The sequence below is a fragment of the Cydia pomonella genome, chromosome 7, assembly GCF_033807575.1.
Source record: "Cydia pomonella isolate Wapato2018A chromosome 7, ilCydPomo1, whole genome shotgun sequence".
NCBI classification, from domain to species: domain Eukaryota; kingdom Metazoa; phylum Arthropoda; class Insecta; order Lepidoptera; family Tortricidae; genus Cydia; species Cydia pomonella.
In genome coordinates, this window is record NC_084709.1 from 160644 (window position 1) to 182372 (window position 21729).

General features: G+C 40.4%; 3 protein-coding genes across 4 annotated transcripts in view; 1 reads left to right on the plus strand and 2 right to left on the minus strand.

Annotated features, from left to right (window-relative positions):
* The first annotated feature begins 840 nt into the window (after positions 1 to 840).
* On the plus strand, positions 841 to 6417 carry LOC133519542 (small ribosomal subunit protein eS4). Its single transcript, XM_061853548.1, has 6 exons — positions 841 to 970; positions 1292 to 1550; positions 2089 to 2186; positions 3507 to 3678; positions 4226 to 4355; positions 6252 to 6417. The coding sequence occupies exons 1-6, from the start codon at positions 968 to 970 to the stop codon at positions 6379 to 6381; spliced, it is 792 nt and encodes a 263-aa protein (XP_061709532.1). The 5' UTR covers positions 841 to 967; the 3' UTR covers positions 6382 to 6417.
* A 2009-nt stretch (positions 6418 to 8426) lies between these two features.
* On the minus strand, positions 8427 to 10110 carry LOC133519543 (PR domain zinc finger protein 13-like). The gene is made up of 2 exons (XM_061853549.1): positions 10031 to 10110; positions 8427 to 9283 (listed from the first exon to the last, which is right to left on the minus strand). Exons 1-2 carry the CDS (start codon positions 10059 to 10061, stop codon positions 8745 to 8747), a joined length of 570 nt encoding a protein of 189 aa, XP_061709533.1. The 5' UTR covers positions 10062 to 10110; the 3' UTR covers positions 8427 to 8744.
* A 3281-nt stretch (positions 10111 to 13391) lies between these two features.
* LOC133519547 (radial spoke head protein 3 homolog) overlaps positions 13392 to 21729 on the minus strand; it is a 37176-nt gene continuing 28838 nt past the window's right edge. For both annotated transcript variants that reach the window (XM_061853554.1, XM_061853553.1), the window contains exon 8: positions 13392 to 14257. In XM_061853554.1, coding sequence (XP_061709538.1) covers positions 14247 to 14257 — 11 coding nt within the window. In that variant the 3' untranslated portion in view covers positions 13392 to 14246. The remainder of the gene's footprint in view (positions 14258 to 21729) is intronic.

The following is a 21729-nucleotide window of genomic DNA, read 5'->3' on the forward strand; positions in this document are numbered from 1 at the left end:
CACCCAAAAGTTGCAAACTGTAGCCCTATTCTGAGGGAAAGTGTCACATTTTGCTTCAAATATTAGTATTTTGGGTGACATCCTCCAAGAGCTGAAATTATCGTACTTTTGCGTACGATAATACTCTTTGGAACGTACATCGTACCGGAGCCAAAATTATCGTACATGTACGATCATTATCGTACGCTTGGCAACACTCATTCAAACCGAGCCACTCCACTCCCCGTTATCTGGGGGCCTACCACGAAAACCGAAATTCGCAAATTGCGGGGATCTTTCTCTTTTACTCTCACTAGGACCAAATTAGTGTGACAAAGAAAAATGCCCGCAATTGACGAACTTTGATTTTCGCGATAGGCCCCCAGTTCCTCAGGTGTGTTCTCAGTACAAAATTTAAAACTCAAGCATGAATCTACCAAAGAGCATATAATCACTACGTGAATCTACTAGCATTTATTATGGATCATAGGTATGGATAGAGCATGAGTAATGGGGGGAGGGGAACTGACAGAACGGGATTGTTTTATGTATTTTACAGTAGGAGTAGCAGAGAAAGCGTTATTATTGTTTGTCATTGTCACAGGTATTTTTTTTTATTCGCCACCGTAAATTTTAAGACTAAGTAAAAGAATAAGTAGAAAGTCGTAATATTAGTAAGGTTTATGGTGGGCAACAAATAACCCCAAAGAGTAAAGTAAGTATGTAGAATAATCCGACCAAATTACGTACGATCTTTTAAAAATACTTTTTCTGGAAAATCCAAATATATTATAATGGAAAAAGAATAACTTAAAAATGGGAACTAAAAGGAAACGCACAGGAGCGCAGATTTTGTAAACAAGTACTCATGGCTCATGCTTGCTTTGTAAATTAGCAATAACGAAACGCTTGACACAAATTCTGCCCATGTCTGTGGCAGTGTAGGTAAAATTTGACATTTTCTTTCTGTCAAAAGTTTGTCTCAAACATGGTGAGTCTGAGTAGTTTTTAAATGTAAATCTTTAAAAATCGCCTATCTAATGTTCATAAAACGAACTTAATTATTTTTGGAAAATTTTCGCCGTGTCTGGGGATCAATTAGAGCCGCGTATTTTGATTCTTAGCCTTACATTTACATAGTTATTGTAAAGACAAAATTTGCGGGTTACTTGTCGTCGTCGATTAATAACATGAAATAAGTTTACGGTACAGTGATTCTTTCCTCTTGTGCGAGCTGTCTTTGCGGCGCTGCTGATTAGTCCGTCATTTGGCCTCGTTGGCGGTTGGTCGATAAGTGTGTTTGTGTGTGCAGGCTCGCGGCCCCAAAAAGCATTTGAAGCGTCTGAACGCGCCGAAGGCATGGATGTTGGACAAGCTTGGAGGCGTGTACGCGCCGCGTCCGAGCACGGGCCCGCACCGGCTGCGCGAGTGCCTGCCGCTCGTGGTATTCCTGCGCAACCGGCTGAAGTACGCGCTGACCGGCGACGAGGCGCTGCGCATCGTGAAACAGCGGCTCGTGCGCGTGGACCACCGCGTCCGCACCGACCCCACCTACCCCGCCGGATTCATGGGTAAGTGCTGTTTCACAACTGCAGGAGCCTACTGTCAGCTGGTGGCCAGTAGCTTAGCTCTAGATCTAGACCAGTGCCTGCCAAAACATATTGCTATGGACATAGTTGATTACAACTCTCAAAAGTTTTCTGTCATAACATAACCCTACTATACCTTGAAATGGAAGGCTACACATTGTTCTTATTATTTTGTCTAAATAATGCCTACTTTCTGCAAATCCTAACAGAAGGATTATTATTTTAGTGGTTTTTGTATATGTTGTGTGCTCCACCACAACTATTGAATATTGATGAGTTAATATATTGATTAATTAGATGTAATGTCCTGGGTAACATTGTCGATATATTTGACTGCCAAAAAGAAGTCTTTTCCTAAAGAAAACCACTGGTTAAAAAGTTGTTAAACTACTTTTTATTACTACAATGTCTTCATTACATTAAGCAGAGACTAAACATATTCATATTGTTTTAATTTTAATTACTCATTGTAATTTCCTAGCTTTAAATCTCCTAGCGTTATATTTGGTGCGTGTTTCAGATGTGGTGTCGATTGAGAAGACCAATGAGCTGTTCCGTCTGATCTACGATGTGAAGGGACGCTTCACCATCCACCGCATCACTCCCGAAGAGGCCAAGGTTAGCCACCCCTTTTATATGTATCTTTTGTGTGAAAGCAGAAGGCAACTGCCACAAATATGCACTTATTGTTTTTACCAATGAATGACAACAATATCTACAAGGTATCTTTTAATTTTATGAATTTGTGTTAATGATTTGTCTTAGTATAGTCACCATCTGATCTATCGTATCAGAAGGGCCTAGGTGCTCAAAAATATTATTATTATGTAATTATATTATGTGATTATAGGCGAACAGCTATTTAGCTGATGAGCCTATCAAGCCTATGTCACACAGTGTCCAGAATTATATAGTTCAAAGTTTGTAATGTCATATCACATCATTAAGTAACATCAGTTTATTGTTTAAAAGCCACTTGTCCAATCTCTTTGTCAACACATTGACCAAAAGAGCAGTTACAACACAGTTCCAAGCCACCACTTCAAATCACCTGTTCAAATATCCAAACATGCATGGATTAATATAGAGGCTTTGTTCAGATATTTGCAAATATAGGTCATTTGGTAGTGACTGTACTATTTTTTTTAAGGAAAAGTAAATTAAAATTACAATTAGTAAAAGTTAAGGACTGGAGGAAAAGCTTGGATGAGTGTTGCAAGAAACAGACCAGAATGGAAGACTTTGGAAGAGGTCTACGTCAAGGGACGAGTTGGAGTTACCGATGGAAAAGATAAATAATATATTTATAAATGTAAACACTTCAATAATATAGGCTATTTTTATTTTATAGTAAAAGTTCATAAGTAGTAAAACGCAAGATAATCTAATAGGCGGGTCCACACAGAGCGGGCATACGCGCGAGGCAACACTGTGTGGGCCTGCCTAATCAAGTGGTCTAAAGGGGCCCACTGATTGATAGTCTGTCGGACGGTATCGGCCTGTCAGTTGGAACAAAAAGTTGACAGTTCCGCACAACTGACAGGCTGACTGTTAATTAGTGGGCCCCTTTACAGTAAACTAGATTCTAGAAAAAAATGCTTTCGTCATGATTGGTATTTAAAAAGGTTAAAATGATTAATCAAATTAACCTGTACTCATTGGAGTAGTAATATTAGTTTTTTAAGCATTTTAGGTTATATTGAGCGGTATATGGGAAATGTTTAATTCTTTGCGCCCCCCCTATGCCTATTGTAGAGCCATAAGCATCCGAGCGGGGCAATAGTGTCCCCTGAGCGCCAGTTTAGTTTGCTCCAATGGTGCCGCTAACGTTGCATGGCCTTAACACATTCACTGCTAGCAACACTAGCTAGAGGGTTATCTGTTCGTACAAACATAGCTCGGGTTGGCAGTAGTAGTGAGCACGCACGTCGGTTGCAGTACAAGCTGTGCAAGGTGCGGCGCGTGGCCACGGGCGCCAAGGCCGTGCCGCTGCTGACGACGCACGACGGCCGCACGCTGCGCTACCCCGACCCGCTCATCAAGGTCAACGACTCCGTGCAGCTCGACATCGCCACCGGCAAGATCATGGACTTCATCAAGTTCGAGTCTGGTGAGTACCCACCCTAGTACCCTAGTACACGAGTACACACGTGGCCGGAACTCATATAGCACGATAGACCGATTCGTGAACGACTGCTCGAGTGGTGAACATGGGGGGAGGAATGACCTCAAAATAGACCCCAGATGCACAGACGACGACATCATGGCTCTAGGTCGCACAGAACCGTGACAAGTGGAATAAAATGAAGGGAGGCCTACACCCGAAGGGTCTCTACCCGGGCCAAAGAGAGAGAAAGATGGCCAGTTGTTGTTGTTAGTGCAAGTTGTAACAATGACAACCACATGGTCAGGTACTTCAGACACCTCGCACAATGCTCCCAATGACGGGCACAAGGCTTAAGGGCACTCCCTAATAAATGGTGTGTGCAAATAACTATATTGGTCGAAATCTATCATTGTAATGTACTGTTCGAAACATTATTTCGAATTGTTATTGCATCGAGAAAAAATAAGATTCGCATGACTTGCACAGACACGGTTTAAAAAAATCACATTTTAGCAGCTGAAATAAATTTGGATCTTTCGTTGTTTTCCAGGAAACCTGTGTATGATTACTGGCGGAAGAAATTTGGGTCGGGTCGGCACCATCGTGTCCCGCGAGAGGCATCCGGGATCCTTCGACATCGTGCACGTCAAGGACTCCACCGGACACACCTTCGCTACCAGGTGGGCTTCGGAGAGCGCTCCGCACAAATATTTATAGGAAGCCCAAGGCTTTTCGTTTCTTAATATTTAGCATGCTTAAGCATTGATCAGACTTATTGAACAGCTCAGCTGTTGAAAACTTGTATACAAGTGGCATTTTAGTGAAAAAAAAAGAATAATGACAAGTTTTGGTTCCAAAGCGCTTAGTCGATAAGTAGTATCGAGGGGCGGAATCATCAGCTACTTGACAAAGAGTAAGAATTGTTTTATTGTCACATAACACAATATAAGAAAGTTACGTAATAAAGAAGAAAAAAAAAATTACATAAATGAACAACATAGAAATATTGGGCAAAGGTTTTTAGTCTCAGCGGGCGCCCCGGCAGCCGCCACGAACGAAGAGTGTAATGCTCAATAATTGTCAGCTAATATTACGACCGGATCAGTAAGTTCGTTTGGAACTCCCTCCGCTCGGAATATTAGCTGGCAGTCGTCGAGAAATACAATAGTCGTGAGACGCTTTACTCGGGACACGGAGGGTCAAGGAGCCGGACTGACAATTCCGCTCGTCGAAGGACAATAATAAGCGTTTTGGGAGCAAAAGTGACGGGAGGAGGGAGCACCGTATGGTGTGGTCAGGCGCCCCTTAACTGGTCGCACATGTATCGTCCAACGTTTTACAGTACATATCAGTGGCAGCGCGTCACAAACATTCGTAGGGAACCCGGAGCTAATTTTGCTTTCCTTTCCTCCATGAACCGATCATGAAAGTACTCAACGGGCTGAAGTTTAGACAAGCCGGTGGGAATCGAGTTCTTTGAACGATCCGCCACTGGTACATATGACCCGTTAAATTTTCGACATGTTACATAATATGCTAATTTATGCCCTAGTATAGTAGCACCTTCCCGGAAAAATAGCACCACATAAACTGTAAAAAAAATTATGCAGCCGGACACCCGGCTATAGTTTAAAATGTCTCTAGCTACATAAAACAAATCACGAAGCTTTTACGTTTTGTAAAAGCATGATTTCGGTGAAATTACCAAACTTTCACAAGTACATACATACAGCAGCACAGGTTTCACCTGTCTCAAGTTTGCTCCATAACATTTGGATTCAGAACACAAAAATTAACCAATAACTTGAAATTATTAGGAATTGTTGATATTAGGATATCAACATATAAAACCTATGCTGGCGCCATCTATAAAATAATTTGACCGATCGATGCCATTAATATGTTATTTGAAAATAATTCCGCAGCTATTCTATACATGAAAAAAATACATACAAATTACTTCTGATTTAAACTTATAAATACTCAATTAACAAACAGATTGCCCGCATTATCACTTTACTTCACAAATCAATATAAGATAGACTCACTATTCTTAATAATAATTTTATATGTAAAAATTGAATAACATATAAAATGTATTTATTTTACCAATAAAAATCTATATATCTGTACTATGTAACACAGCATGTACAACTTCAAACTGTCCGCTACACCAAGGCGTCCTGTGTATCACATCGTCCACCATATCACAATGTTCAGTATATAAGAGCTCATTTTATTTTAATATTCAGTGTACAGAAGTGCTCACTTTTAAGAATGTCCACTGTCTTCTGAGACTTTATTTTAAACTGCAACTACAGGCCCCTGCCCCGCTCCTCGAAGCTCACGGGTAAATCAAAATACCCACTGCCGCCTTTACTAAACCAAGCTTGTTTATATTTTATGGTAGCGTACAATATTTAAAGTAGACTTACTGATAAATTGGAAGTTTTGACATATTATACATATTTTTGAAATAGTGACCTTTCCGATACAGTGGGTTATACAGAATACAGTCCGCACCGAATTCGATCTTGTTATTGACACAGATTGGCATGTTTTGTGTTGGTGTGCAGGTTGAACAACGTGTTCATCATCGGCAAGGGCACGAAGGCGTACATCTCGCTGCCGCGCGCGCGGGGCGTGCGCCTCACCATCGCCGAGGAGCGCGACAAGCGCATCGCCGCCAAGCAGCAGGCCGGCTAGGTTAAGCCTACATCTAAATAAAAACATAAAAACCGATGCCGTCTTCTTATTCCTCTAACCATAATCTAAAGGCCCGAGCTGCGCTGGGCTGGATGAACGCAACACGCGATCGCCAGCCCGCCTGCTTCCGGCCGGCGTCCCTGCACTACATCTACAAAGGCCCGAGCGCGCCACGCGCCCTGCACGGGGCTACGCGCACGCCGAACTGTTAGGGCCGTGCACGGCTGCACGCACGCATTCGGTGTGCACGGGCCTTAAATCGGGTCTCCGTTGGCCAATTTAATCCAGTAATAATTTGCTCATGTACAGTCGAGTTCACAAATATATTTACAAGTGATCGTTTTCATAAATACACAGCATGTCTTTTTGATACGACCTCAAAATCAAATGGTAGTTCTTTAGGCTTTAATGAACGCAATTTCATAGGTTTCATAAACAGTGTACGACTGTTTATTTTCCCATAAATGACAATTCAGCAAGCAATGTATCACTCCCTACCTCAAATTGACCATAATGTACGAAATACATTGCCGCTCGAAAAATAAAAAAACTCAATTACGGATATGACGTTTCACGCGTAAGTATCGAGTTTAATGTGATATTTTTACGTAATTGTAAATACAAAAATCCAAATTTTCGTCAGCCGCTATTACTTATAAATGTTGCCAGGTGATATGAATCTTATTCGCGAATCGAGGCGCGAAGCCGCGAAAGCGAGTGTGGAAGGCCCTCGCGTCGATTTCGCAGATTGTTCACGCCTTCGCGCCTTATTCCCCGTTTTTTGTCGGTATTTGGCCCGCGTCAAAGGAGACGCGAAGCGCGAACTTGCAAGACTCCACACTCGCGATCGCTTCGCGCCGCGATTCGCTCACGAGTCGGTTAAACTGTCATAACCTTCTATGGCGGCTACTTGGTTATTGGGTGCGAACTTGATCAACCAAAAATCAATTTGACAGTTTCCAGGTTGAATCAGTGCGTTGCCGCAAACTAAATCCAATCAGCTGACGCTTCGGCGCCATCTTGCCGCGAACCAAACTGCGAAATTGCCGTGAAGTTGTGCGAGTGTGGAGTCTACGTCAACGTCGCGGTATGTTCGCTCCGCGAAGTCGCGCCGCGATTCACGCGCATAGTCTGGAGGGGGCTTTAATATTGGGGTAGATCACGTACAAATGTATAGTTAAAAGTGGAATTTATATTCCTCCGAGTTTCCTATGTCCCCTGGAAGTGTATAAGCCAGTGGTGGGCAAAGTATGGCCCGCGGGCCAGCTCCGGCCCGCGCAAGGCTTTCATCCGGCCCGCCGCCGGTCCTTCGAAATAATTAGTATATAGCTCGAAAGATAACGGTTTCAAATCAAAATGTATTTATACTGCAGTTCCGGCCCTCCTCGGATTTTTTTAAATTTTCTGGCCCCCCATGAAAAAAGTTTGCCCACCACTGGTATAAGCATTAAACTTAGATTCAGCAAGTATTTTCTATAACAAGATTATTTTTTCCTCAACAATCCAGGACATTTTTGTGTAAACTTTAATAAGCTTTAATGTTGCCTTACACTTTATTTTCATAAAGAATGTAGATTTAGAGTAAAACGCGAATTTCTCCTGGGTGGTACACATTTTCCAAGATGCCTGCGATTCCTCGAGGTCCCCAAATGTCAAATGGTGTGGGCATGAAAAAGGGGCCTTTAATTTATATACATACCAAATTTTATGATTATTCTAGAGATTTCGAGGTTAGTCTTAATCCGATTGTGCTGACCCTTATAATCCATAATTTCCAGTAGTTATTAGTAGCTGTCGTCAAGTCTTTGATCGGAACCAGGCGGCGCGGCGCGGCCAAAGGTAAGGAAATCACTATTTGTAGTTCAAATTTAATAATCATTAATTGACGCTATAAACTAGTGATTTTAATTTGTTCTGGTAATTTATTGAAGCTTAAATCACAATATCGGCTATTGGAAAAAAAATAATGTGTATATATTTAGAGAAAACTTTATTAAAGAGTACACTTTACCTAAATTTACATATTATTTAACTCAATAAATTGAATAAATTAAATAAATATTAAGGGAATATCGTTTCTAACCATGTCTAAAAATTTTAATGTAAACCTACGCTCTCTATCACAGTTCAAAGTCATCCCTTCATCATTAGTTAAGTCACGGTACCTATAGCTAATGTAGCTAAGAATTGATTCATCACTGACACTGGTCATAATGCAAACCCGGCCTGTCAAGCATACATAGTATCTACATACTACACGACACTAACAACCAAAATTCTTCCAAAGATTCAAAATTATCTTGATATTGGTAGGGGCTCAAAACAATTTGCTTTCCAACCAACCACTACACGCTCGGAATGCGTCAGACCTCGCACGGGGGCGTGGCGCGCGCGTGGCGGGCGCGCATGTGCCGCTCGAGGTCGCGGCGCCGCACCAGCAGCTTGCCGCACGCGCCGCACGCGTGCGCGCCGCCGCCGCGCCCCGCGCCGTGCAGCTTCACGTGCTTGTTCAGGTTGCTCGGGTCGCCGAACGCGCGCCGGCAGTGCGGGCATCGCAGGGGCTTGTAACCGGTGTGCGTGCGGAGGTGGATCTTTAAACCGTAGCGGCGCGAGTAGAGTCTCCCGCAGTACACGCAGGCGTGGCCGGCGCCGCCGCCCGCGCCGCGGCCCCACGCCGTCGCGAGCGCCTCCAACGCCGCCGGCGCCAAAGTTGGCGTCGGCGAAACCGTCGTATAAGGCCGGAACGCGCTTCGCAGATCCAAAGGTGTAGTTGTGGCGTGTATTAAGGCGGAGAGGAAGAGGAGAGCTGAAGGTGTCTTACAGGATAGGAACAGGTGCACTCGTAGGACGTGTGGAGCATCAAAACGGGCGTCGCAGCGGTGGCAGCCGTATTCGCCCGGACCTGATGAAAATAGACACTTATTATAAATTGATATTTAATTGTGTACGGGATGCTTCCCGCACAGTCTTAAGATGATATAGTTGATAATGATAATTGATAAAACTGCAGTTTCCACCGATATAACGATTTATTGATAACATGATAAAAATGATACAATTATTGAATACACTCCGCGGCGGTCGGACATGTACTGTCTCATATAGGTAAAATAAATGCTGACTGACGGAAAGTGCTGATGAGCGAAATGTTAATCCTTGTACGGACCGTACAAATTGAGATTATCTTAAGACATAATCTTTGTATGAAGTGTTTGTTATAATTTAAATCCATCAGTTCTTACTAATTAGATAGTATCTACCTCTATATATTCCCGAGGAAATAGCCTAAAAATCATCAGGAAATACTATAGGTATTTAAAATGTAAAACAGTGCTTACATTAAAAATAAATAAAATAAATATTATAGGACATTATTACACAAATTGACTAAGTCCCACAGTAAGCTCAATAAGGCTTGTGTTGAGGGTACTTAGACAACGATATATATAATACATAAATATTTATAAATACTTAAATACATAGAAAACACCCATGACTCAGGAACAAATATCCATGCTCATCACACGAATAAATGCCCTTACCAGGATTTGAACCCGGGACCATCGGCTTCGTAGGCAGGGTCACTACCCACTAGGCCAGACCGGTCGTCAAAATTGACATTGTAAATAAAATAGGACGAAGTACTCACCTATTTTGTTATCCGGCGTAAGCTGCGGCATACCCGCGCGCGCCAGCACGTCCTCACTGGGCCAGAGCAGCAGCTCGGCGTGCGGCGGCGCCGCCGCAGTGATAACCACGCGCCATGCGCCCGGCGCCGACGCCGACGCCGTCACCAGCTCGAGTACGGCGTTCCCGGGCGCAAACCGTGCTCGCGTCGCCAGTGCCGCCACGCCGCAAGTGCCGCGTGCGCCCGCCGGCACCAAGTAGCCTTCCGCATCCACGTCCACGTATATCTGTTGAATAAGTTGTGTTTATACGAACCCGCGTGCAATATTTTTCACAAGAGTTGGACCAAACCGTCATAATAAAGGCCGAGCCACACCGCTTGCGTGCGCAGCACGTGTGTGTTGACGTAAGCGTAGACGTGCACAGCACCCCTGTCACACCGGGCGCGCACGTCACGCAGCGCACGCCACGCAGGGTGCTGTACACGTCACGCAGGGGCACGCTGCAGCTCTGCGTCCAGGCTGCGTGCAGATCCGCCGCCATTTGCGTACTATGATGCCCTAGCCTCTAGACGACTAACAATGTTCGATAGTAGTTCGTCGGATGAAGAAGAAGCACTCCTCTTACTTAAGTATATCACAAAATACTCCTACGAAATCTAAAAGGGCGTGGGTTCACGAAATCAATGGAAAAAGAGGAGATTTTGATCGGCGACGAAGGTTTTGCACTGCAAACATTCTTAATGCGACCATTTCCCGGAGCTACAACTGTACATGACCAAAGAAAACGAAGATATAATTACAGGCTCTGTCATGCACGTCGTGTCGTCGAAAACACAGTCGGATTTTTAGCAGAAAAATGGCGAATTTTCCATAGGCCTATGAAATGCCATATTGAAAAAGCCATTCACGTTACAAAGGCTGCATGCTGTTTACCCAATTTCGTCAGAATTAAACACGGCGACATGATGCGAGTTATCCCAAATGAACCGACTACGAGTCAAAACTTGCCCGGAAATGTCAATGCTACGAGTCAAAACTTGGAAGGCGGTGCATTAATATTTTGCGTCGTACAAATGCACGGTCACCTAATGCCGCAATTGCAATTAGGGATAAATTTGTTTCCTATTTTAATCGCGATAATCGAGAATAAAATTATACTACGCACGCACACAATACACAACACAAATAGATCAAAAGTATTGCAATGCGACATTAATGCTGTCTAAATTAGCCCTAATATATTGAATTGTGGAATTAAATACATTTATTTTAAATTAATATCGTTGTCCCTATTCTCATTCTAATATTTCAGATCGCTAGGGTCATCTACTCATGTCCCATTATAGGGGACCCATCACTGATTCCTTTCCATTACCGGGGTTCCATCACTGGAGCTTTGTGGTCCATGACTGGAGATAAAAAAACATAGTTTTAATTTGTTGATTATATGGAAACGAATTGCAGTTACTTTTGTACAATACGCCTGAAACATAAAAGACGGATAGGACATTCAACTTGTAACACGCTGTAGCCGCCGTGCAGGTCAGGATCTCGACGACTTAAATAAAACTTCGATTTATAATGAAGCGAAGTATAATCTTCCAAAGGGTACTGGTTTACAAGGGTTCTTGCCAAAACGGTTCAATGTAGAAAAGTGGGTGTTGATAGTATGGAGGATGATGAGAGTGATTTGTAATATATGATTAGTACAAAAAGGTAGTTTAAATTTAGATGCTTCTAATTGGCCGCGATACAGAATATGTGGAGCGCTCCTATTGGTGCTTTTAAAAAGCCTCCGAATACTAGCCGAGCCCGACAGCTGCGTTTAGCTACTGCATTGTTTTTTATATAATAATAAGTTGCATTCGCAACACGCGAAGGAGTAGAATTTTTACATGTATCAGGGAAATGTCATAAATGATACTTTCCTCTTAAATGTCCCATGACCGGTGCCGTTACCTACCCTAGACTATGTTAACTTAGGTATTTCAGACACGACACTACCACAACAGACACCACAAAATACTTAATTTCAGACATTTAAAATATGAAATAAAAGCCTGACACCTCTATTTAAAATAAAATATATAAAAAAATCGGGATATTATGGAAAACTCTCTCAATATAGGTTTCCCATTTATTTAAATTTCTTCATATACCAACTCTAGGAAAATAGACGTTTTATAAACGTACTATTTTGGCCCTTATTGGTTTGGTGTTTAATTGGAATAAGTGGAAATAAAACTACTTAAATAGAAAACAAATAAAGTGTTTACTGACCGGTCTGTCATCGGCGTCGGCGGCGGCGGCCAACAGCTCGGCGGCGGCGACGGCGCGCGACGCGCGGCCGGCGCTCAGCCCGCGCAGCGCCACGCACCCTGCACCTCCCAACATGGCACACTTGAACTTGCTGTTGGGTAGACCTATCGTCCAAGCGACTTGTTGCCTTGCACGACGGAGATATAGAGTTCACCACACTTTATCTTAGCTACTAGTTACTTTGTTTGGTGGCACAAGGTTGCTATAATTTCTTACGAATTAATCAAACCAGATTGAAAAAATCTAGTTAATTTTTTGCAATATTTTATTGGCATCAGAATTTTTTAAAGGTATTTTAACACTTTGTTTTATTCTGTCTAGTGCAACCGTGGTAAGGTTGATGTGCAAAAAGTACCCAGAGAGTGACCGGCGCGGGCGCTTGCAGAGGTATATATGCCCTCCCTGTACTCCTCATCATTTCTACACAACTTATCAATTACATACGAATTTAAACCTTATTTCTTTAGGGTTGTAGAGTTACAAAGGGGAGTGCCCGCCCTCTGAGGGCGTGGAGAATCGCCCCGCAGCATCCCTCGTGCTAATCGTGCGACGATTAAACTATTGTTAAATTTGTTAAGCTCGCTGACAAGTGACGGTACCAAAAAAATAAAATACACTTGTCGGGGATTACGGTTCAAAAATATTAAATTAATGGCATAGAGATCAGCTATGCTAGGTACGTGTAAAAATTATACCCTCTACCTTACCTATATTTTGCGCAATTTGTTCTCTTGTGTGAAGTGAGTGGTATGAAGCACGACCACTCCAGTCAAGAGTGAAATCACAAAGAATCAAAGACATATATCTAAGTACTCTAGATAGGCACCTATCTACCTTTAGTTTTAATAATAAAAACACGTCTCTGCGTATAAGAGAGCACCGAATTTTAGATACCTAGGTATACTTACTTCAAATTTACTGTCAATTCTCTTTGCTTTAAACTAAGTTATGTGCATTTACATAATTTAATTCTAATCTTACTAATTTCAGGCAGCGATGGCGTTTTAAACTCGCTACAGCACGTTAGTTAGCTTTCAAAGGGTTAAAATTAATACGACTTAGTAATCATAAGAATTTTATTTCATAATAATAATAACAAATAAGGGTCTAAATATAACTACAGAACTACATCTACACAATGTACAAATGTCGCGGCTCCACACAAACAATAAAATGTTTAAAAACAATAGTCAACAGTACAAAATGAGGCTAATTTTAACAAACATTGTACTGGGAACTTAAGATAAAGATTACAATTTAAAGTGAGTAATCTCTGCTGTTGCAATAAATATTTCAATATGAAAAACGATTAAGAAAGTTCCATGGTATCAAAAAAATTACAGTTGTTGGTTCCCTACATACTTCTTTATTTAGTCAGGAGTCTTACTAAAAAGTTAAAGCCACCTTAGGTTTTCTTACAATTCTATAACTCGCCCTTTATTTGAATGGCGTGTTGTAGGTAAGTAATTTATGTTGTTGTTATATATATAATCTTTCTAATAATCTACTCAGTAATAGCTTTCCTAAAAACTTGCGTATGGACGGAGTTATAGCTACGGTAGGTATTACAGAGACCAACTATCCAACACGCGAAATTTCTTGTAATAAGTCAGGGTTCTCCAAACTACGGCTCGTAGGTCTGATCCAGCCCGTAATCCTTCCAATTTGGCTCGAGGATAAAGCCGAATTCCGAAAATCTTGCCAACTAAGCAGAGCTCTTGCTTTGGCTCTCGGTTCAAAAAGTTTGAACAGTTGAACATCCCTGTCTAAGTTTCTGTCAATTGCAAACCTCAATGTAGGTACCTAAGTAGTTGGCATCATTGTTTTCCTTGATGATTTCGCCTGGTGTGATGAAGTAGAAATGTTCGTTCGTCATGTTCACAGGACGCTGAATTTAAAGCCGCTCGTTGCCGTGTTCTATGTCGTCACTGCAACAGAAAAGATAAATTTAGTTACAGAATGATCACATTTTAAGGAGCGCGTTTTAGGTTACAAGTCCTTTGTCACTCGAAAATAAGCCTATTATTTGGTACCTACAAGCTTTTATTGATCTTGGGTCAAATCTGTAGTTAGATGACACGTAGTACGTTGGGTATTCCGCGCATGTAGCTCCTCTGGAGTTGCAGGCGTACATAGGCTACGGAGACAGGTTACCATCAGGCAGGCCGTATACTTGTTTGCCACCACGTAGTATAAAAAAAAAGTAGTCGTTCCTAGTAGATTTTGTAGTATGTAGGTATCTATTTATTTTCAGTTTAATCATTGTTGGTCTGATATAGACCAGCGCATGTATCCCCCGTAAGATACTTCAAAAAAGACTAAATTTTCAGTAAATCTGAAAAAGGAGTTTATAAAATTAAATTCTCAAGGGATTAAGAGGGTTTGGAAAGTTTTTGTTGACTTCTACGCGGACGAATGTAGTTACCTATATACTTGAATTATTCCATCGATAATTCTACTGACTACGAGAACCGAACTGCCGTTTGCAATTTGTCCAAGCTAAAACTGTATAAGTGCTTAATGCCAACTTCAAACATTAAGAACATTACAAAACGCTTAGAGCGCATTCACCGTGTTTGCCATTAGTCTTACCACCGCTGTACCATTACCATCGTGCATACTGTTGACTGACAGTTACTCTTATTGTAAACACAGTAAGTCCATCAATGGTGAATGAAGTGTTGGTGTCAGTACGCCGGATTAAGCCAGCGAGAGAGGCCAGTACTCGCGCGAGTGACTGCCCCAGTACTGCCCCAGCAGTGTTTGTACAAGTGAAAAATTAATAAAGAAAGAAAGGGATGAGAAGCAATGGATTGGTAAATTGTAATGTGTCTTTAATTATTCATATTTGAAACATTCGAACATACCGTTTTAATTTCTCATAATATCTCTTCGTCTATTTTCTTTCTATAACTTTTAGAAATTACTTTTTACCTCAGAAGCTCGAACAAGGGTAATTTGCTGCTTAAACAGTGAGTAAAATGCTATTTTCCTCACCCAGTGAGATAAAATGACATTATGCTCACCCAGTGAGACAAAATGACATTCAAGTACCTTTATATTCGAATGTCTACGTGTAGGGCCTAATACAAGTTCGAAATATTTGGATTCTATTCTCTATGTCCCTTTCACGCCAGTGGAAAAAAGAAAGACAAAAAAGTTCGAACGTAATTCAACGTGATAATAATAGACCCCTAAAATAAGTCAGACCGCATCGTTCCAAAACATCCTACGAATATTAATTCGTAATAATTAACTAATGAAAAAAAGTTTAAAATTTTATAAATACCATATTTTAAGTATTTTATTGTACAAACAAAACAATGAACTTAAGAACAAGAAGGACTACTACGTGAAATAAAGAATTCTACTTTTAACGATCTTTAATATAGTTGACAAATAGTGGTATCCGCAATTCGGACCGTATCTTACAAAGTGTCTTAAAAAAATACAAAAAAGTTGTCGATTGCACTGTCAAATGATGTTAATTTCGTATTATTATATTGGGATTACTTTCGTTTTGTCTTACTGCGGTAATTGAAAGAATACCTTAAGAAAACATGAGTGAAATAGTGGTGAAAGGATATGATCTTTTTAGGACTTATTTTTAACTTCCAAATATGTTCTCACTGCTGATGTAAAAAGTTTTGTGTACTACACGAGATCAAAGTTGTTTAATTGCGTGCGCTCTTGAGTCCCTTACTACGATCAAGATTCTAAATTATATGTAGAATCTTTCGTTTGCACGGGACACAAAATAAGCACTTCAAAAAATCTCTTGTACAAATAACTATACAACGTAAAGGGTATAATCTTTCAACATTCGTAGCACGTAGTTGGCATATTTGGTTCGTAGCACGTGCTACGGTTACGACGCGTGCGCCTCTACGTTGGCTGAAAAGTATATTCTGAGCGTAGCACTTTCGAACTTTAACGTAGCAAACCGTAGCGGCTTTTCGAGGGATTCAAGTAAACGTTTTTAGAGGTGCAATTAAAAACTATCTACGACTTGTCATATGTACTCGTATCACCATCACGTAGCACATCCTTTATGAACTTTTTTATAAGTTTATGTTAGTACAGTCAGCGTCAAATACTTCGTAGCAGTCAAAGTAGCCAAATAGTTCGGTACACCACTTTGACTGCTACGAAGTATTTGACGCTGACTGTACATACGAATAAGTGATTTTTACAAAATAATTGCTCACTTGATATACCTAACCCACCCAATTAACCAAAGCCGCGAGCAAAAGGCAGTCGGTTTACATTTCAAAAGCAACAATATTATAAATCCATTTAAAAACTGCACCAAAAAAACATCCACCCTATTAAATGAAATCACCACAAATGCGACACGTATTGTGCCTTCATTAAGTGCTCCAAATTGTAACATTTAAGCTCTTTACACTATTGTTGGGCGCGCGGCGTGTTGACGCAGCTGCGCACGCGCAAGCACGACAAAAACTACTCTAAATCTTACGCGGTAAGGTTCAATATCAACTGTAACGTCTATTATGGTGAGTCTCGTGGTCCATTTCAAATAACACTTGCAATTTTAAGGATAAATGCACGGGAATTTGAACTAAATGCCGCGTACATGAGAGTCAGTTTGGTATGGGTCAAGATATGACCCTGGGCAGACAAGACTTAGGAAAATATCTGTGGCCCTAGTGAAAAAGGGTACAAGTCTCTGGCAGCGCAGGTGTAAAGGGGTGTAAGTTCCACGTAACACTTATGCCCTTATATACCTAAACTGCCAGAGACTTGTACCCTTTTTCACTAGGGCCACAGATATTGACTCTGGACGCGGAAGAGCATGGGACAAGACAGGTGGCTCTAGGGACCTCTTCGCCTATGTTCCTGTTTACTACTGAGTGCTCTGCCTAATTGTTATAATACATGGCAGTAGGAAACAGGATAAATATAGATTTAAGTTGGATGTGAAGGTGAAAGCAGATGGTAACTGATGTTGATAGCTGGAGTGCTGGTATTTGAGGCAAGCTAAAAATTTGTCTCATGCTTTTCAATTATTACAAGTCAACATTAAATAGATATCTACATATAGGTAAATTTAAAAGTGGAAAAATCACTGCCTTGGGTGAGACTTGAACTCACGGCCTCTGGAAAGGTACTCCGGCGCTCTGCCGTCTGAGCTCAAGTCTCACCCGAGGCAGTAATTTTTCCACTTTTAAATTTATTCTAAGCGTAATATCATCGTTCGCAGACGTTTCTGCTTGTTAAAAAAAAATTACATATAGGGAGCCATGAAAAAAATAAGCCAGAACATTTGGTCGGGTCTTTAACCTTGCCAAGCGCGTGCAAAAAATATTTTTAATGAATAAATAAAAAAGCGGCCAAGTGCGAGTCGGACTCGCGCATGAAGGGTTCCGTACCATTTAAGACGTATTAAAAAAAATCTACTTACTAGATCTTGTTCAACATTTTACCACTTTGGACACACATTTTACCACTTTGGAAGTGTCTCTCGCGCAAACTATTCAGTTAAAAAAAAATGATATTAGGAACCTAAATATCATTTTTGAAGACCTATCCATAGATACCCCACACGTATCGGTTTGATAAAATATTTTTTTTTAAATTTTATGACGTATTCAAAAAAACTACTCACTAGATCTCGTTCAAACCAATTTTCGGTGGAAGTTTGCATGGGAATGTATATCATATATTTTTTTTAGATTTTTCATTCTGTTATTTTAGAAGTTACGGGGGGGGGGGGGGGCACATTTTTTCACTTTGGAAGTGTCTCTCGCGCAAATTATTCAGTTTAGTAAAAAATGATATTAGAAACCTAAATATCATTTTTGAAGACCTATCCATAGATACCCCACACGTATGAGTTTGATGAATTTTTTTAATTTTTTTTTAATTTTAAGACGTATTAAAAAAAAGCCACTTACTAGATCTCGTTCGAACCAATTTTCGGTGGAAGTTTGCATGGCAATGTATATCATATATTTTTTTTAGATTTTTCATTCTGTTATTTTAGAAGTTACGGGGGGGGGGGGGGACACTTTTTACCACTTTGGAAGGGTCTCTCGCGCAAACTACCTATTCAGTTTAGAAAAAAATGATATTAGAAACCTCAATATCATTTTTAAAGACCTATCCATAGATACCCCACACGTATGGGTTTGATGAAAAAAGATTTTTTGAGTTTCAGTTCTAAGTATGGGGAACCCCCAAAATTTATTGTTTTTTTCTATTTTTGTGTAAACATCATAATGCGGTTCATAATAGAATACATCTACTTACCAAGTTTGAACAGTATAGCTTTTATAGTTTCGGAAAAAAGGGGCTGTGACAGAATCGGACAGACAGACGGACATGACGAATCTATAAGGGTTCCGTTTTTTGCCATTTGGCTACGGAACCCTAAAAAATAAAAAACGATGAGGCAATCTGTAATTTATAAAGAAATAATTAAAATCTTAAAGGTCATAAAAATGAGTACATGTACTAAAATTATACATTATTTTTATGAACTTAAATTCATATTTATTTACAATAACAATATACATAATGGATATATACAGATGGTTACTATAACTAGCTTATATCTAAAATAGGCCCTTGAGGCATTGTACCAAGGATGCTGGCGGCATTTCATCGCTGTATCGCAATACTGATACGTTGTGCGAGGAAGCCGCCAGCTCTTCGGTCACCAGCTACGTCAGTTATTTTTATTAGTACGAGTATTCGGGATATAATAATATAATTCAAAGAAAAGAGATAAATAAAGGAAATAATATAAATAAATAAAGCCAGCTTCCCCGAATATACAAAATATCAAAACATCATGGTAACCACAATAAAGTTATTTATTTATTATCCTAAACTAGACAGCATCTCATATCGCGACTGCACCTGCGTCACAGATTAACGATTTGCATCAGGATAGACCCCGCATGTGTATATCAATCAGCTAATGCGCGGTCAAGTGCGTGATTGCATTACGCGCCATCTGATAACGTTATCACTTATCAGCCATCTAACCCCCCCCCCCACCCCCGTGCGCGGCCGCTACTCGCACACGTGTTTAGATTCTTATTCATCATATTCTTAAACATTTCGAACATAGCCAAGTATACATTGACCCCTCAATTCGAAACTCAAATAGTCTTTTTGAATCAAAATACACTGGTCATAGTTGATGATTGAGAATTGCAGGTCAGATACCATCGCCATCTCGGTAATCGCATCGACAATGCAATTTAATTGCTGCGCCGATTACAATTGAATCTGCGTAGAGTGCGTGCAGCTTATTTGATTAATGCGTTTTTTTGTACGGTTGTTTAATAAAGTTGAGTAAATAAACAGTCGGTGTATATTTATCGTAGATACAGTTTTGGTAACTGTATTTAAAAATATGTGTACATTTTGCTCTTCAGAAATCGATATAAACTAAAATTAGTATCAACTAAGCACAGACTCACAGTAATTTCACTTATTTTGAACTGACGTCGAAAAAGAAACATCAAAGGAGAAGGTTTTGTTATACATCGATTTGAATTGGTAGAAGTTGACAGCAGAGGTCGACAATAAAATAGAATATTTAGCTAACCTTCATAATGACCGTCTGCTACACAACAATAAATACTGTTAATTTTGGCAGCGTCAATATGTTACTGAATGACCCGTTGTATGAGACACGTGACCGCTGTCGACTACTATCGTCCCCTCTATGGAGGGTAGAGTTAAGGAACAGAATCTCCATATACCAAAAAGTGTCCGACAAATAACCATAAATATGTGGCGCTACAATACCTAGAATACTTGAGAAAGAAATGTAATCATAGACAGCGCACTTCACTCCGTCAATAACGCCTAGGTTCTTAGCTACCCTAGCGCTACTCTGGAGAGATTTGGAATGGAACTATTATTTATAGCTGACAGCTGGACACTTTTGCAATAGTTCTGCCTATGGAGATTCTATTCCTTGCCTTCCATAGTCCCCTCCTTACATTGCAATAGCGGAATAGCTTACTGTCCTCATTTTAGCTGTTCGGTTTTTCATTTACGGTTCACTTTCTTTTTTGCTAAGAATAGCGTTGCTTTATTACTGTTGTTTAGAAAAACTAAAATATTATAGACTTCAAAGACACTAAGCTTTTCAAATAGAGGACTTATTAAACATAAAGTTTCAATTGCATAACACTTATACCCCGGCTTCGTCATTCTCACTCACTCACTCATTCACTGATGATCATCAAAATTCTTAGGGTACTTCCTGCAGTCCTAGAAAGCTGAAATTTGGTATGTAACCTAGTATTAGTATACAAACATCAAAGAAATTCTAAAATTTGGAACTTTTATCCCCCAAGCCCCTAAACTGGGGGTTGGAAGTTTGTATGGGACTTCAGCAAATTTTGATGCTAAAGGTCTGAAAGTTGATATAGGGACTCCTTGAAAATAATGAAATACAGATGGATATTGCCATAAGCAGCTTCCAAAAAGAAGTGAGATCCCACCAAAAACATTTTCATGTAAAATTTTGCCAGAAAGAAACCAAATGTCTCGCACTGTCAAAAAGTTATCAGATCTCATGTAGAGCCAAGTTTCTAACTCTACAAGTTCTTCCCAAACTCTATACCTTGGTCAAAATATTTGGCTTGGCTGTTTTCCTACCGTCACATGAGCGTAAGGTGAAAAAAATATTAGTAACGAAACGGCCAAGCCATATATTTTGACTAAGTGTAGAGTTAGTGAAGTTAAGGCTTGTAGAGTTAGAAGCTTGGCTCTACATGAGATCTGAGAAATGTTTTTGGTGGGATTTATATTACAAAATAAAGCTGCACTCATCAAGGTTGAAATATGTTATATTCGAGCGGCAAAGCTGCACTTACTCAATACTTAATCCCTCCATTATAAAATATAAAAAAGCATTGTATCATAACTGTTCCAGTCGAACGCCTCGCGAGAGGTTTTGTCGCGCGGCATCACGCCGCCGAGCGACAAGTGACACGACAAGTGTCACAAGTGACTGAAGTGACGGCGCACGTGCAGGCATTGTGCGCGCCATCAAAACGATATGTTGTCTGTGCTGTTGGAACTTAGGGTGATTGGCGCTTACGCCGTCTAGCGCTGCATACAACTGGGGCATTTTTAATGGTTCATTTTCCGTAAAGTCCACACCACTTTTCACTTTTATAGGGAAGGTTTTATATTATAGAAGAGTTGTGAGAGAAAGTGTCCCAAAATTTCCAGAAATCTTTCTTATCGTGAATTCGTTTATCGCCATAAAAAGTAAAATGAAAAGTTTTTTCCCCTATACGTATCGAAAGAGCTAGTGATTCCGAAATACGTAACATAAATTATTTTAAATCAAAATGCTGTGGACAGTTTTCAAAAAATGGCTTAAGTGCCAATTACATCATAGTCG